General features: G+C 40.9%; 1 protein-coding gene across 31 annotated transcripts in view; it reads left to right on the forward strand.

The window, feature by feature from the left end:
* Window positions 1-17,484, forward strand: part of DMD (dystrophin) — a 1,241,706-nt gene that overhangs the window by 1,168,229 nt on the left and 55,993 nt on the right. For all 31 annotated transcript variants that reach the window (XM_083850706.1, XM_083850697.1, XM_083850708.1 and 28 more), the window contains 4 exons: window positions 4,791-4,865; window positions 10,063-10,264; window positions 13,345-13,430; window positions 16,097-16,254. In XM_083850706.1, coding sequence (XP_083706832.1) covers window positions 4,791-4,865; window positions 10,063-10,264; window positions 13,345-13,430; window positions 16,097-16,254 — 521 coding nt within the window. The remainder of the gene's footprint in view (window positions 1-4,790; window positions 4,866-10,062; window positions 10,265-13,344; window positions 13,431-16,096; window positions 16,255-17,484) is intronic.

Below are 17,484 nucleotides of genomic sequence, written 5' to 3' on the forward strand. Positions count from 1 at the left end.
GAAAGCAATAGATAATTTCCCCTGGAACCCAGGAAGGAAAAAAAAAAGAAAAAAGAAAAAAGAAAAAAAAAAAAAACAGAGGAAAGGATGAGCTAGTAGTGTTTTTATAAACTGTTGGAAGTTTGTTGCTGCTTGTGCCACATTCCTCCCTCCTCCACATATTCCCAGCAGTAATGCCTGGCTTGCAGCCAAGCAGTGCCTTATGCTGCCTTACTCCAGTTTTCCTCCATTGCTGTTACCAGTGACGTTACCACTAACGTTAGCAAGCAGAGTTACCAAGCCTCATTACCTGACAGTCTTATGTTGTACAGGTCACTTAAATGGAGCCATGCACCAGCAAGGGAAGCATTTGGGGCCCAATTAGAAGAGATCTGGGCTTCCCCTCGCTGCTCTGTGGAGCAGTGCATTCTTCACAGTAGTAGCTCAGGGGGAGGACCACCAGCAGATTTGTAGGAGCATGGTTAAAAAAACTCAAAGCCCCATCCGTCCTGGTCTTGAACACGTCCAGGGAAGGTACGTCCACAGCTTCTCGAGGCAACCTGTTCCTGTGCCTCACCACTCTCATAGCAAATAATATATTCCTAATATCTAATCTAAATCTGCACTCTTACAGTTTAAAACTATTACTCCTTGCCCTATCCCTACGCTCCCTGACAAAGAGTCCCTCTCATGCTTTCCTGTAGGCCCCCTTTTAGGTGCTAGAAGGCTGCTCTAAAGTCTCCCCAGAGCCTTCTCTTCTCCATGCTGAACAACCCCAACTCTCTCAGCCCGTCTTCATAGGAGAGGTGCTCCAGCCCATTAATAATCTCTGTGGCTCTCCCCGGGCTCATTCTATAACAGGTCCACGTCCTTCTGCTGGACACAGTGCTCTAGGTGGGTCTCATGAGAGCAGAGCAGAGGGGGAGAATCACCTCCCTTGGTGTGCTGGCCATACTTCTTTTGATGCAGCCCAGGATAGGGTTGATTTTCTGGGCTGCAAGCGCACGTTGATGGCTCATGTTGAGTTTCTTGTCAACCAGCACCCCCATGTCCTTCTCCTCAGGGCTGCTCTCAATCCATTCATTGCCCAGCCTGTGTTTGTGCTTGGGATTGTCTTGGCCCAGATGCAGGACCTTGCACTTGGTGTTGTTGAACTTCATGAGGTTCATCCTTAGGTGCTGGTTTCTCCTCTTAGGGGGATTCGTACCAATGTGTGCAAATATTTGAAAGAATGGTACAAAGAAGAGGGAGCCAGGCTCTTTTCAGCGGTGCCCAGTGCCAGGACAAGAGGCGCTGGGCACAAACTGGAGCCCAGGAGGCTCCCTCTGAGCACCAGGCAGCACTTCTGTGCTGTGCGGGTGAGGAGCCCTGGCACAGGCTGCCCAGAGAGCTGTGGGGTCTCCTCCTTGGGGATCTCCAAAAGCCGCCTGGGCACGGCCCTGGGCAGCCTGCTCTGGGTGGCCCTGCTCGGGCAGGGCTTGGGGTAGGTGGCCTCCAGGGGTCCCTGCCAACCTCAGCCATCCTGTGATTCTGTGGGCATTTGCTGTGTTGCCCTCTCCATGGAACAGTCTTCCCTCATCATAGTCCAAGTCAGAATTTAAATTCCTGTCTTGTAGTTATAAAATGCTATTACACTTGTCTTTCAGGAGCCATAAAACCTCTTATTATTGTCCTTTTTTTGGATTTAGAATAGTTAGAATGTGGTACTTTTGCTGAAATGGAAGAAGAGGCAGATGAAAGGTACAGACACAACCTGGCTGAAAGTGAGGTCAGGAAAGGCATTTAAAGGAGTCCCAAATATAAAATAAAATGAAAGTACTAAAATCTGAGGCAAAGATGTGACATGGAATGACGGTGACATAGCAAATGGCTGCCTTCACCTGGTCAGCTAGCCATCCATTAGGAGTGTGGTGGTGGTGGCATAACGAGGATGGGAGGTGGGCAGTTGACAAAAACAAGGCATGGGCTAATGCTGATAAAAGGTGGGAGCAAAGGCCTGCTACAGCTGCCCGGCCTCAGCATATAGAGCGAAGAGCTAACGTTGCTCCTGCTTTCCCAAAACCTAAGATGAGGGCTCTGAAGTTAGCTCTCGACATAGCTTGTTGGTCATTTACAGCAGGTGCTTCTTGGCAGCAGTGTCAGAAGGGTTGATAAGAAATTCAGCATGTCACATGTGCAGGAAAATAGATGTAAACTACAGCACTTTGAAGATTAAGTGTTTTCATGATTTGTACTTTCTGCCCTGATTAAGGCCTCAAATATGTGTATATATATTTACTAATGCTTCTTAAAATGTAAATAATAAATGGATAAGCTTTTTCAGAATATGCATTTAAAATTCAGGGAAAGCTTCTTCGTGTTGTGAAATGCTAGCCATAACATAGTATATATAAGCCTTGAATCCAATTAATTTTGACCGATCTTACGTTTAACAAGTAAAATTGCTACTACTTGGGATATTTTTTGTTTGTTTGTTTTCCAGAATACAAGTGTAGTCTTACAACAAGGTACAAAATGTAACTGAAGCCACAGTGTGTTTGCAAGGGACTGCTTTATTAATTTCTCCTGAAGACAAATTAAGTTGCTTTATTTAAATTGCGTGCTTTATTCCACACCACATTAATGCTTGTGGACCTGTCAGGATAATTGTGAGAGAGCGGGCTGGCAGGAACAATGCCCAAGAGAACTGCCCATTAAAAAGGTGTATACGGCTGTGCAAAGAAAAAGAAATTATATACAAAGCTGAAAGTTTCCCTTCTGCTGTAAGACGTGTTTTAGAAACACTTCACGGCTTTATTAAGGTATTCAAAACTACTGAATTATCAGACCTCAAATTACTCATTCAGAACAGCTTAATTAAAATGTATGTAATTGAGACGATATTCCCTCTGCTACCTATACCTGTACAGCATTGTAAACGATGCCTGGATAGTTATACCCAAGCTGCCACATCACGAACACCTTTACAGTACCTCAGTGCATCCTCCTGCAAGGAACCATTCTGTATTTGCCCTGTTTTCAGTAGTAGTCTCTCTCTCCAGTCTGGGAGGCAGCTTATTGATTGGGCTAAATGGACCTCTGCTGGGAGCCAATATCATGTTTTTTTTCACGTTCTTTTTGTATTTACAGAGGCGTGAACATTTTCAAAACGCCATCCCATCCTTAACCCCTTAGGCTTGGCAGGTTTCACTGTTAGTATTAAACTAAACATAACCAGCAGCATTGCTGGGTACAGGAGCCAGCAGAGCCCGTGTCGGCATGAGCAAAGCCACTGCAAGGTGCCAGCACGCAGCCCAGAGCAAGGAGGTGCCCGGGGGTAGCAGTGCCCCGTGGGTTTTTGTGGGACTGGGGCGGCGAGGAGGGTGCCCCAGCCGCAGCCTGATTCCCGCAGCATCCCTGTGAGGGGGTGGCGGTGCCCTTTGGGAAACGGCATCTGCCCATTTAGTTGCCCCCGGAAGAGCAGCCAGCCCCTCTTCTCTTTGCTGAAGTTAGCAGCTTGCCCCTGTGCACAGTTTAGGTGTGTGTCAGTCTGCTCCCGTAAACGTTTAGAAGCCCTTTGCCAGGATGTCGCGCTCGCTTCTGCGCCTTGGGTTTGCTTCTGAGTAACACAAGCAGTGGTGTACCTGCAGCGTGGTGCTGGTGTGCCAGCCTGCCTGTAAATGAGGTGGCTGATACACCGGCAGGAGCTCAGCCACGGTAGCTTTGACCTCACTCCCAGTAAATCTATCTTTATTCTTCTTGTAAATAAACGGGTTTGCCCAAGGCCGCTCTCAGCAAAGCCAGGGTCAGGATCAGAGCAAGCACATCATCTTCAGTCTAGTTTTGCAGAGGCAGGCAGAAGACAAAGGTGCAAATCCAGTTGCCTGGTCATATGAAGTCCAAGACAAGTTTTGCTTGAAACCCCTCCTTTGTTTCCAGTTCTTTCTACAGCCTGCTTCTTAAACTGCCAAGCGGGGCCGTGTCCTGCCGGGGAGGTAGCCATGAGGCAGTGCTGAGCTATGCTCGCGTAGCCCTGACCGAGCCTCCCCCGTGCCGAGCGGGTTGGTTGTCTGCTCAGCGTGCTGCTGGCTGGGGATGTGGCCACCTTTTCTCTGCAGTGTCCCGACAACCCGTGGCTAAACTGTTCCCTCCACAGCCGGGACTCCTGCAGGTGATCTGGTTTGGTGAGCCGCACGAGAAGGCTGCAGTGAAACTGGCCCGAGGCCGCTCCCGTTCCTTGCCCTGCTCCCGTGGCCTCTGGGCTCCCCGCAGTTTCCAAGGTGCTCTGGAGGCTCGGCTGGCTCCCTGCCGGCACCCTGCACCTCTCAGGGCACGCTGCTGTCTGCTCAGGTGGGGGAGCACAAAAGAGGCATTATTTTTTAGAGTCTCAGCAGTAGCTGGGAGTTGCCTGCGTTGCCCAGAAGCTCTGTGCATCTGGCTGCCGGCAAGCAACCTGGCTGGGCACCTCAGGCAGGGAGGGAGGAGATCCAAATCCTTATCTCCCTTACAGTGCCGACCCTCTGAAAGGCTGCGGTGTTTTCAGGCAACGCTGCTGCAGTGGGTGGTGGTGTCCTTTCAAGTGCTCTTAAGTTCAGAACCTTTGAAAGAAAGGAAGTAACGCTTTAGGACTTGCTGGTTTTCTTCTGAATGATTGATTGCCAAGGTTTGAGTGCTTTTGCTCAGTGAAGTATGGTTTCTAACACACCATTTTTCCCTCTGTCCTTTGAATCACTGATCGTAATGTTTGAGTTCAACTGAACAGAGTCATCTTGAGTCTGGTTATTTCTAAGGTGTAAAGCTAATCTTTTTTTTCTGGTGTTTTCCCCCAACAGCGGACCTGAACAACGTCAGGTTCTCGGCATACAGAACTGCCATGAAGCTCCGCAGGCTGCAGAAAGCCCTCTGCTGTAAGTACTTGCCCCTGTGGTGTGGGCTGCCAGGAAGACTTTATTACCAAGCCATGAGCTGATTTGCAGTTTCAGACGTAGAAAAGCACCCCCTCCACCCCCAAAATGCTGCTGGGTGCATGGAAGCCTCTCATCTGAGGGACCTCCTGCTGCCACGGCTTTGCACCTTCCTGACAAGTCAGAAGTGCTGGGCAGCCGACAGGTCTCTTGGTTATGAGACAAAACAGCGGATCAGGAACAAAATGAACATTCCCTGCATATTTCTCATCTTCACACTCTTTGGCCAGCTCTTTTCTCTATGTGCATTACTGAAGCCACATCAAATGCCAGCCACAGTTTTGCAGCTCAACAACGTGCAAGCAGGATTGTCCTGTAATAAGAACAGTGAGAGCTCGGATGCCAAACTGTGCCAGAGCTGGAATAGCTAATATTGTGTTAGGTTGACTCCTGAACCCCGGGGGGTTGCTGCGTTTAAATGAGATCATCACAATAAACATTTAGCTTCATTTCACCCCAGCTTTGGGCTATGTTCAGAAGTCCCTAGTCACTCCTACAGTAGCGATGAGCACGGTCTGACATGGCAGTTCTCACAGCTGGTGTATGGTTTGCTGCCTGTCACTTCACTTACATGTCCGCTTCAGCTTGTTGTAACCTGATAGCTAAATCATTTGCTCATAATTTTCTTGGTAGGCCAATAAGTTACCAAAGCAAACAGTTTATTAAGCGGTACAATTTGGAGGGTTATTTAAATATTTTAATGTTCGCTATTCAGTGTTTAATTACAGGGTTAAATTTCTGACACAGTTGCAGTGTCTCAACTGTTGATTTATCTCAAGTTTAGATTTGTGCTCACATGCTTTCTGGAACTGTGTCAAACCTCAGGTTTTTTTTGAGCATGTTTACTTTTAGGCTTATAAGGATGGGTGAATTCCACTAATGAACAGACTTGATCTCTGGATTTATAAAAAATGAAATAAAAGAAAAAAAATTAAACACTAGGTGAAAATTCTTGTAACACAATGAAAAAAGTTCAGCATGGATGTAGTAACAAAGATTGAATTTTGACAGCTGATGATAAGAAATACAAACATGTTTTTGTGACAGTCATTATGAAAAGGCAATGTAAAGAAACTGGAATGATATGCAGTGAAAAGTATCCGTAATCAGTGCAGCACTGAAGTAATGAACTGAAATTTTTGTGTAACTGACAAGCTTCTATGGTTGAAAGTACAAAACTTTGCATCCTGTTTTATCTGTAATTACCTTGATTCTGCCACTGAATAATTCTCCACTCATCTTGGGCTTTCCAGTGGGGAATTGTAATTATGCACTGAAGTCTGTTCATCTTTCAAGGTTATACTTAGGTAGATTTTCTGAGAATGGATGTTTTCAGAAACATGCAGTGGCGCTTACACTGAATACTTTAGCACATTCTTCACACTTGTATCTAAGGAGAAGTATTTAAGGAATTTGGTTAACAGTCTTTGTTCTTGCAAATATTTTTGCTTGGAGACACCATCCTTGTGTTTGTGTATTCTGTGATTTAAGTGTCACTTGTGAACTCAGTTTAATTAGATAAAAAAACTATTTACAAAATTCTTTTTCTGCAATTTGGCGCTGGTAGAAATAGAGCACAGTGTTGGGATTCTACACGTAGCCCCAAATCCTTGAATTTTTCCTGCAGTAGGTGCTGCTTTCAGCTCTCAGTTTTTATTTCGGTTTTAAAATTGCAGGAGTGTAAAAGCTATATGTATATGTATTCTCTTCTGCAAACTGTGTAAAAAGCAGAACAATGTTACCTTCTGAGGAGTGTTTTCAGATTCTGAAGATGGGAACACAATAGTAGTCCGTAGATGTGGAAGTGCAGCCTATCTCAGTGGCGAGAATAGAAACACTTTTAAACATGGACTATACTTAGATTTTTGTTCAAAAATAACTTCTTTTCAGTTTGTAAATCAGCCCAATGAACATTAAGATGCTAGGGCTTTAAACCTGAAGGATAATAGGAAATTGTAATCCTTAACAAATAAATGTTTGTGTATTGTGTAACTTTAGGAGAATCTAGTGTGTGTCTCTATTGTCCCAGCCTGTGAAATTATTGTGGGCATGCCAGGTGTAACTATTACACCGTTTTTTTTAAATGTGTGATTTCCTTTGATAATCACATCAAAGCATGTTGACTTTCTTGCTTTGCTACTTTTAAAAGATCTGATCTTTAAGTGCAAACCACATCTGAACATTGTAAAGTCAATAAAATGTGATGTGTTCCCAAACTTTTCTTGGAGATGCCGCAAAAGAAAATATTCAAGAACTTCCTTTATATTTATATATATATATATATATATATACAGGCTAGATTAAATATATATTTTTTAATGTATCAGCCAACTGCATGAGGTTACAGAGGAGGTCATTTTGCATCCTGGGAACACCATTAACACTTTTTATCACCAGCCATATGTTGAGTTTTGCCTAGGTTCAGTATATGACCTCCATAGCATACATTCTGCCTGTTAAATTGTCTGTTCTGGCCTTCAGCTGGTTAGTCATTCAAGGTCATCTTTCATACTTTTCCTATATTCTGTCCACAGGTTGGCCTAGTTATAGACATTCTTAAGCTTATTCTCTTGCCTTAGAGGACAAGTAAATTTTTATATACATGACTTGGATTTCAAAATAAGCTAGGAGCTACAGTTCACACAAATTTTGTAGTCAGTTTTAGAATTTTAAATAGAAAAGAACAGAGGAGTGTCAACCTGAAAAACATACAAAGCATAAAGTGGTATGGTTTATTGTAATTAAAGCCGTGCAAATCACTGAATGTCCATGAATATGCAACTCTTCAATGTGTGTTTGGACTTGGCTTTTGAAAGGCTGTCATTCATGGGACTGCCATATTTGCTTTCAGGAAAGAAATACACAATTCCTAATTCTGGAGAGGCCCACAACACGTTACTTTAAATGTGGTGGGGAAATGCCAAGAGAAACTTACTCTGGTGAAGGCCAGAACAAATCTTCTTCCCATGAAAAGATGTCCCCTAAAGCAGAGCTTGGTGGCAAACACTTCTTGCTCGTTTTAAGATGGACATGCATCATTACCTTCAAGATAGGACAGGCGTCTGATGAAGAGCAGGGTGAAGGGCTTTTCAGAAGTTGCTGCTTATTAGCAGGAAAAGCTTTCACAAAGTGGAATGACCCATGTTTAGCAGTTTCTGCATGTATAATTAAGCTGCCACCCAGGTGCCTGAGGGGTTCATTTAATTACTGTTGATTCATAGTCTCAAAGGAACTGAGAGTTCAGCCTAAAGCTCTGCATTAAAGGTGTTGTGAAAGCATTGCTGTATTTCCAATTTGGCTAATAAATTACTATAAGAAGAATAACTTGCTATGACTCTTAGGAATGGGTCTGATAAATATGCTTTTGCAGGATTGTAACACTGACCTTAGAATAGCTATATTTTATATGCTAGTAAGTTAAACATGATGTTGCAAAATATTTTCTTTTAGTAAATATCCACATGATAATGTGAAAAAGTAAATTCCTAATAAAGCCCAGTGCAAAACAGACCAACTCAAGTTCAATCTCTTGGTGTAATACTAGGGATAGAATTCAGGGCTTTCCTTCTTCACTCTAGCACTGGGTATGTCAGGCACACAGGATGAAATTTTCAGAAGTGCTTAAGGGATTTAGCAGCAGAAGTCCCCACTGATTTCCAGTGATATTTATACTCCCGAAATTCTTTTGGCAGTTACAAAATCCCAGCATACTGTCAGTGCAGTATTATCAAGCAGCCCTGTGTGCAGCTGAAGTATTTTTCATCAAAGGGTCAGTTTCATTCGTGGTTGTATTCTGGGATACTCAAGTGTGAATTTGGCAAATGTGCCCCTAAACCAAATGAAGTTCTAAAAAAATAAAATAAATCTTATATGGGGTTCTGCATTTAGACAATTTATTTTTATTTTTATTTTTTTGACATTACCAAGAGGTGTTGCTTACCAGGACTCAATAAAACATATTTTTATTCCAATGACAGAAAAACTGGTCTTGCAATTGGGTCAGTTTATTTCCCAGTTCTGTAACAAGTTTCCAGAATGGTTTCAGGCAGTTCACTTTAGGCCAAAAATCCACAACCCCAAGTCATGCTGAATTATGCTGCACTTTGTAACTAACCATGGTATGAGAGGGCTTAACAGCATCTAGACTTTTATCTCACCTTTTCTCGCCCTCTGGAAATTCCTTTCAAGGATTTACAAAGGTTTTCATATGGCAGCAAGAAGATCTGATGCCCCAGATAGTCTATTTTTTCTGATTTGTTTTGATTCCTGTTTTGCATTGTACACCAGCATCTCATAACTCTCTGATTTGGTGTCCCCCAAAATATGATACTGCTGTTGATGTTATTTTTCAGAAAGTAAGAATAATTTTAAGAGCTGATGGGAAATTCTATTTTGCTATGGGCATCCAAATTTCAAAATACAGTTGGCTTAAATTTGAATGAAAATCAAGATTTTAAATGTCTGTGGCAGAAATCTCTGTTGATTGATAAGTTTTAAATTTGTCTCACTCTGTAATGTCATAGAGATACTTCTAAATGTAAATGCTCATCAGAATTAAAAATCTATAAATTCTATTAGTAAGTACTGGAACAGGTCTGGAATCTTCTTTTCCATGTTCTCGCCAGAGAAAAAGTAGCAGAGAAGTTAACCCTGCCTCAGCTGTGATTCATTTGCTTATTCCTTGTGGAATTTGGTTCAGTGAAGATTGTTTGACTTCTGTAGGAATTGAGTGTCACGTCTCATGAAAGCTGATGACACATACCATGTTTAGAGCACATCCAGTGAATGCAGTAGTCAAATATTAGCCTATCTGTAGGAACATAAAACATGGAATATGGAGTTTTTGCTTACACAGTAATTTACGTAATATTTCCATACAATCCAATAGCATAGTAGGTACTTTACAGCTAAAAATGAGTTTTCATTTTATAAACGTTGCTGTTTAAGACCACAGCTGAATAAACAGTGCACCTGTAGGACTCTTGGAACCAGTCTTGCACCTGACTTGTAGAGGATATAAAATGTCCTTTGGCCAGGCATGTAAGCCAAGCAAATTCTTGTACCTAAATTTATCTTTTGGGTACAGGTAGTACAACTGCTGTTTCTCTGCAATCTTTATTGCGTTGTTTTGTTTTAACAGTGGATCTCCTGAGTCTGTCTGCTGCATGCGATGCCTTGGACCAGCACAACCTCAAGCAAAATGACCAGCCGATGGATATTCTACAGATCATTAACTGCTTGACTACTATTTATGATCGACTGGAACAGGAGCACAACAACTTGGTCAATGTTCCTCTCTGCGTGGACATGTGCCTCAACTGGCTGCTGAATGTCTATGACACGTATGTATGGGTGCTGTAAACGTAGCACACTGAAAAGCTTTGCTAGCACCACAAGGGGAAGGGGGAAAGGGTAATGAGCTGGCTGCCTCGTTGTAAAATGAATGGCTTGAAGCTGGAAAAACAGCAGTTGGAGTGAAAGTTTAAGAAACCTAATGATTTAATGGCTGCATTTAGTTGAATCGATACAGCCCTTGGTTAGGCATGCAATACTAGATTTATTAAGCTAAGCAATGAGAGAGCTGGAAAAGAGAGCACACTGCTGTGTTCAGAGCAATTCCAGGACTGCACCTCCTCTCTTGGTCAAGGCTTTGCCCGGCTTTTAAAATTTCTTTAGATAAAGAAATTAAAGAGCAACACATGAACACCATCACATAGACTCTTGCATGTGTCAGTATTTTTGTGTGCTAAACCTTTACAGAGCTGTTCATTTTCTGTAGCTTTCAATCTGTAATCCTTGCTCAAAGCTGAAAGAGACTCATCTATACTCTGATGTGTTTAGAACCCTTCGCAGTCAGGAGATTTGAGAAATGCTTCATCTAAAATTTAATTTGAAAAAGGGTACCTATAACTATAAATACAAGAGAGTAAATTTACCTAAATAAAATTATAATGGCGTTCCATTCAATGAGTTAGTGATGTTGCTCAGAATGCACAGATAAATTCCAAAGCACATTTTGTAAGTCAGTTTTAGACTAAGCCATGATTCTTGTATTTGGTGAATTTAGTGAAAAAAAGATGTCAGTGGAAGTCTTTATTTGTTGTTTTTTTCATGTTCTTATCAGCTACCTTCAGCTGGACATGCTCATTACTGTGGCAGAATAAACATTCATGTATAGAAATGGAAAGACATGAAACAATTGCTGTGTTGCCACTGACATTTTGAACTGTAGTGCCATAACATCATTCTTCCATCCACCCTTTATCACGGCACTGAAGCTTCAGTGATCACCTGCACACAAAAAAGTACAGATGTGTATACAATCTCTTCCTGCAGCATCACGTCTGATAAGACAGTTGCTTATAACATCATCTGCAGCAGCTGTACAATCCTGTGAAGTGGATTACCCACATTACATTATATTTTTGTGTAGTGTACTGGTAGGAGGGAATGGGGCTGTATTCATTTAACTGTCAGGGTTTTTTTTCTTTAATCTGCTTTGGCTTTCACTGAACTCTGATCCAGTTTTGAATTATCATCTAATACGAGTAACATATATATGAAGTTGGTGAAAAACAAAAAAGATGCACTAGAGATGTTAATCCAGATCAGCCACGCTAGTGGCAGAGAGGGAAATAAAAGTAATTCCCCAGGCTGCTCCTAAGCTGGACCATCCGGTTTAGATTTGCTGTGTCCAGTCTAGCTTTTGTTATGTAGCACTCTGCTCTAAGTACAGCATTAGAAATTGTAATTGGCTGCCTCCAGGCAATTCCCTAGGTATGCTAGGGAATTGTATATTGCAGGACTCGATGAAACACAGAGTTGTTTTATGTGTGAGGAAAGCTCCTAGCTGTTTTGCTGAAAGTCAAGTTTGAATTATGCTGGTAGAGAGGTGACCTTGGGGTTACAAGTGTTTAGTTTTCATTGTAAACTTAATAGGAAGAGATCAACTGAAGTGCATAGTAGTACTGGAGACGTTAATTCAATGTAGTGAATCTTTACTTTTCTTATAATTGAAAACTGTCATTTGTAAAGATACTAATCAAATTCACAGTCAATGACTGATCTAATTATGGGCACAGCTCTGCAAATCCAGCACGTTTCAGATTTGTTTTAATTGATCAGTCACTCATGCTCATTTGCAGTAGCATGGTAAATTACTGATTTGACTTGGGAGGAGAGTAGAGTGAACTGAACAACTCATGGTTCGTGCAGGTTCCAATTTAATATGCCTTGCAGGGAAATAATCATTCTACATTCTTCTCCTGTATAATTTGCATGAGCCTGGTATTCATCAGCAGGAGTTTCTCAGGGCACAGATGATAATTAATTTGGAAAAGGTTTGAAGGAGGGGAGTAAAAAGAGCGGAGAGGGGAAAGCATAGGTAAGCAACAAATGCGTGTTCATGGTGAAAAACACAATATTTATTTAATTTTTTTTAAAGGCTGCAAATTCTGACTTCTGCCTTGTCCACCAGTTTCTGCCTGCACGTTTTGTAGGTGTTGCAGGGAAGATACATAGGTAAAGGAGTACAGTTGACTCTTACGATGCTTTTGTAGGACTAAAAAGAAAACATGCATGTTGGCTGAACAGTACAGCCTACTGCATGAGTACAGTGTACCTGTACATGACTTACCATATTTTCAGTGGTGGTCTTTTACTGGTGGCACTTCAAAGGTGTTGATAAGGCTGTGCTTCCAAAAGCCGTGTTTAGACATAGGCTTACTATGTTGTGTATGTCTCATTTGCAATAGACGTTACACGTTTGTAATGCTACATGAAATAAAAGTCTTAGGGGAAGCCAGCAGCAGGAAGCAAATTGAACTAAACCAGGTACCTGAGAGAAGATCTGAAGGTTTGTCACTGTGCTGCTGGCAGCACAGAGGATGATGTTGTTACCACAGTCACATTAAAAAGCAGAAGCGATAGCACAGGCATGTCACAAACCAGTGTGAAGGTGAGCGTGAAGGAAGACTGAGTCAAGGCAGTACAATAACTGACGTGGAGGAGGACCAGGGCTGTCGGCCTGCTCAGGTTTGAGTGATAGGAGAAGGAGCTCAGAAACAACATCATTACGGTAATGACTCAACTGTACAACCTGCCTTCGTTCTCCCTGCTTTTAGGCAAGCTTAATCAGTCACCTGAACATCTTGCTAGTGCCATTTCTGTTGTTATTTCTGCATGAGACTGTTCCTAGTTGAACTGGTACAACTGCACAATTCAGTTTAACTATGCCTGTGGAACACAACCATATTTTACATTCAGTTTACTGTGTATGTGATAGCAGGCTAGTTTATGCTATGCAAAGTGGTTCTTTGTGTGCCTTTAAAATAAAACTGCAGAACAATGTTAAACTTTGTAATAGTCAACAAGTTATTATATGAATGGATTATATTATCAGCCAATGTTTCTTTTCTATTAGGGGTCGAACAGGAAGGATCCGTGTTTTATCTTTCAAAACTGGTGTTGTATCCCTTTGTAAAGCACACCTGGAAGACAAGTATAGATGTAAGTCAATGTAATTCTTTTTTTCTTTGATAGTTTGTGTTTATTTAATGTTTTCATTACTCCTATTTGTTCTAGGTACTTTAGCATAGTGGTCACCAAACTTTCTGATCATGCAAAAAAAATATAATAGGTAAAAAAATCTTTGAGCATGCACCCCTAATATATGCATATTTATTTATTTATATATATGCACTAGTGTGCTATATGTACATAACATACATTATAAAGTATGGACAAAAATAGAAATTAAAAAGGGATGAGATAAAGATGAAATAAATACTATTTTTATTTCTTTATATATAATTTATTAATTGTTCAAAAATACGTTTTACTGCACCCCAATGGATTTGCACACCCACTGGGGTACATACACCTCACTTTGAAGACCACTGGTTTAGCACACCTTCATACACAAAAAATGTGCATGCACACACTTGGCTGGAAGAATTCACGTGCTGAGATTTAACCTTTTCTTATAGAAGGGTGCCAGAACCCTTTTGCTGTACCACAGCAGACAAAAGAAAATGTATAAGCAATAAGATGAAAAAGCCAGTAAAAAAGCAGCATTGATCCACAAGACATCATGCATTACACCATTTTGAAATCTATTATCTTTTCAAAATATTTTCCACAATGTGATCAGAGTCTGAGTACCTTATGTTTAAATATAGTTGCTATCTGTAAATAAAAATTAAAGTCATGCAGTTATTTTGCATATTTTAATGGGTCATATCCTAAAATACTTGAAAAAATTCCACTTGAAGTTTTAGTTTCAGCTGACTAATGAATCAGTTCATTAGTGAGGCTAAGATCCAGAAAAGGTCTGCTGATAAGAGTATTTCTCAAGAGTAACTCTCTGGTTAAATTAAATTACATCACTCTTACATACGTGCATTGAAAAAAAGCCACCACCATTAGATTTTGAACCAGTGCTGTAGCAGTTCTTCATTAATGGTTATTATTTTATTATTCTTCTAATCCAAATTTAAGAAAGCTAATAAGAAAACATACAGTTCCAACAACGGATTCTGTTATATGAATTATACACGTCTGTGTATAATTGGATCAGATTTTAGGGCAATCACTATAAATGTCACAGTTTAGTTCTTTAGATGTTTCATGTGGGTTTTGTGAAAAATTATTCAGAAAATCTTTTTAAGAAAATTAATACAGATATTTTTTTAAATGATAGTCCATTGAGAATTATCAGAGTTATAAAGGAAAACATTTATTAATATATTATAGGCTCCTGTAGTGTGTATGCATGGTAATGCATAACCCCCTTCTAAGGCTGCAGAATGCAGTGTTTTACTGAGAGGTGTTTTACTGATTGAACACTGCATAGCTTTTGAGAGAGGAACAAATCGTCTCTGCCAGGCTGTGGTCATGCCGAAGTCATAGTGCCATTGCTGTTAGTATTGCTGCAAGTGCGTGATGAGTCGCGCCCCTTAAAGATTTTCTGATATTTGTGCAGCAGAGCAGCGTTGGTTCTCACAGAGCAGAATTCTTCAGGCTTGCAGAGGTGATGGAGAAGAAATTTTCTCAAAGTTACGTATCATAAAACTAGTATTGGTAAAAGTGAAACTTGTGTAATTAAAATGTAATCCTTTCTCTATCCATTCCTTTATTCCTTTGGAAAAAGACAGGTGTCAAAGCTGCCCTAGGAAGGTTACCGCGAAAAGTGCTGAATCACCTTTGTAATTGTAACCCTGTTGTCAGGTGAAATACTAAGGCTCCAAAAAGGGATTTTTTTTTCTAGTGGCTGACCTTCCTTTCTTCCTTCTTTCCTTTCTTCATTCCTTTTTTCCTTCCTTCTCTTTTTCTCTCTTTCTTTCTCTCTTTGAAAAATAAGCAGAATTTATTCAGGTCATGTATTGTCAACAGGGATATTACCAAATAAATATTTCAGTTAATGCTAACCTGATTTTCCTTATTACAAACTCTAAAACCTCCTCATTGTATACATAGTATAACTAATTCCCACTAAATTAAATTGGGCTCACAGAAGGATAATAATTCTGTCCTGTAAGGATCCTTTTCTAGAATGATGCAGTAATAGAACAAGACTTAAAGTGACATTTCACTTCAAAAATGAAAACTTAATATGATATTAACATTCCCAGTGGATGACAGATTCTGTCATACTGCGATATTTTTCTTTCATTTTAGAAATACACCTGGATTAAAAGATTATGGTATATTGAAATTAGGAGCTCTTGTTTTCCAGATCAATTCATCTGAAAGAGAACTGGGTTCTGAATTGTACACTCATTGCTTAGAGCTGAAGAAGTGTTGTATGTCGTATGAGATTATTTTACTGTTAAACAGTATTTTTGAGGTGTTACCATTGCTGTGGATCAAAGATCCTGATGTTCAGTTGACTGTATGTCAGAATTACAGCTGCTATCATCAGTAATGGCATAGGCACTGTGGTAGAATGGCCTTTCTTCATGGGTACAAACAAATAATCCTATTAAAAATCAACATTTACTAACAGAAGCAGTGTTTGTAGGAAGAGAAGCAGACAAACTGCAGATACATTTACGTTCATGTCTATCAAAGCCATTTACCCCCCTTGTGAGACTTCAAAATTATGCAGTTTTCCTCCATACTTGTTGTGTCCCCGTTACGATGCTTCAGCCATGGTGTCTTTTTTGTTTCCCCAGACCTGTTCAAGCAAGTGGCGAGCTCCACCGGCTTCTGCGACCAGCGCCGACTGGGGCTCCTGTTGCACGACTCCATCCAGATCCCGCGGCAGCTAGGGGAGGTCGCCTCTTTCGGGGGCAGCAACATTGAGCCGAGTGTCAGAAGCTGCTTCCAGTTTGTAAGTTCATCTTCGCTCGCTGTTCATTTTCTGATCTGTGTCTCCTTTCCAGCTAGCCTTTCTATTTTGGAATGAGACTGAAAATCTGGAGGAAGGGCTAGGGTAGCAAGGATTGTTTAGTGGTACTCACTAGTGTATTTCTTTGACAAGATATATATGAATTACACTGCTTCTTCTTAGGCGCCATATTCACCGCGATTGTGCCAGTGATTGAAGAAGCCTAGATTATTGTAGAATCACAGAATGGCTTGGTTTGGAAGGGACCTTAAAGAGCATGTAGTTCCAATCCTCCTGATATGAGCAGGGACACCTTGCCCTAGACCAGGTTGCTCAAAGCTCCATGCAGCCTGGCCTTGCACAGGGTTGTCAAAGTTTATGTTGTCATCTGGACAGCAAGTACCAGGGCCCGTGTAGTAACTGAATCCTGCAAGCAGTGGAAGTCTGTGTTGTGGAAGTTTCTGCTTTTACAATTTTCTGCTGCCAGCAGTAGATCACCATTTATTTGCTGCCATGTAGGTAAACAGCAATGGTTAAATTCATTTTTGTGTATATACATACCAATGGCAGCCAGGTGCTCAGCAGAGGGATGCAGAAAGATGACTGACTGAAGTGCTTACTAGGGGTGAGGAGCACTTGATGAGCTCCTTTCATTGTTTGAATGGGTAATGCTATTTTTCTTTCAACAGTACTAAAAGAATTTCTGCCCTATCTTTTGAGGAATACACAGCCAACTCCAGGCTCTTTTTCAAGCTTGTAAATTATTTAATCTGAGGAGGAAGAGAGTTAAGGGAATTATTCATCTTTCTGCTAACCAACAGCAAAATGCAAAAGATTAAGACAGCTGCTTAATGAAAAGGTAGAGGATGGGAGGTAATGTATGGTCTGTGATAACTCTCAATGCATCTTCTGTATCACAATAGAAGAAACTCTTGTTCAATCCCTTAAATATCTTCTTTTTTTTTCTGTTAGCTGGATGGGAGCAGGGGGAATTGTTTGCTTCTTTCTTTACCTGCTGCTCAAGTTTCATGAGGTGGTAGTTTCAGTTCTGTAATAAGGAAAGACAGCAAGTTTTTTTCAGTAAATAATAATGCTTGGAAGTCATCTTTGTATGCGCAGGGACTATAAAAATCAAATTCTAAAATGAACAGAAACTTCTAGTTGCAGGGGGATGTTTGCTTTCTGTATTTTTTAAACTTATTTTGTCAGATTGATTCTGTAAGATTCATATTT

This window comes from Anser anser, assembly GCF_964211835.1.
Source record: "Anser anser genome assembly, chromosome: 1".
NCBI lineage: Eukaryota > Metazoa > Chordata > Aves > Anseriformes > Anatidae > Anser > Anser anser.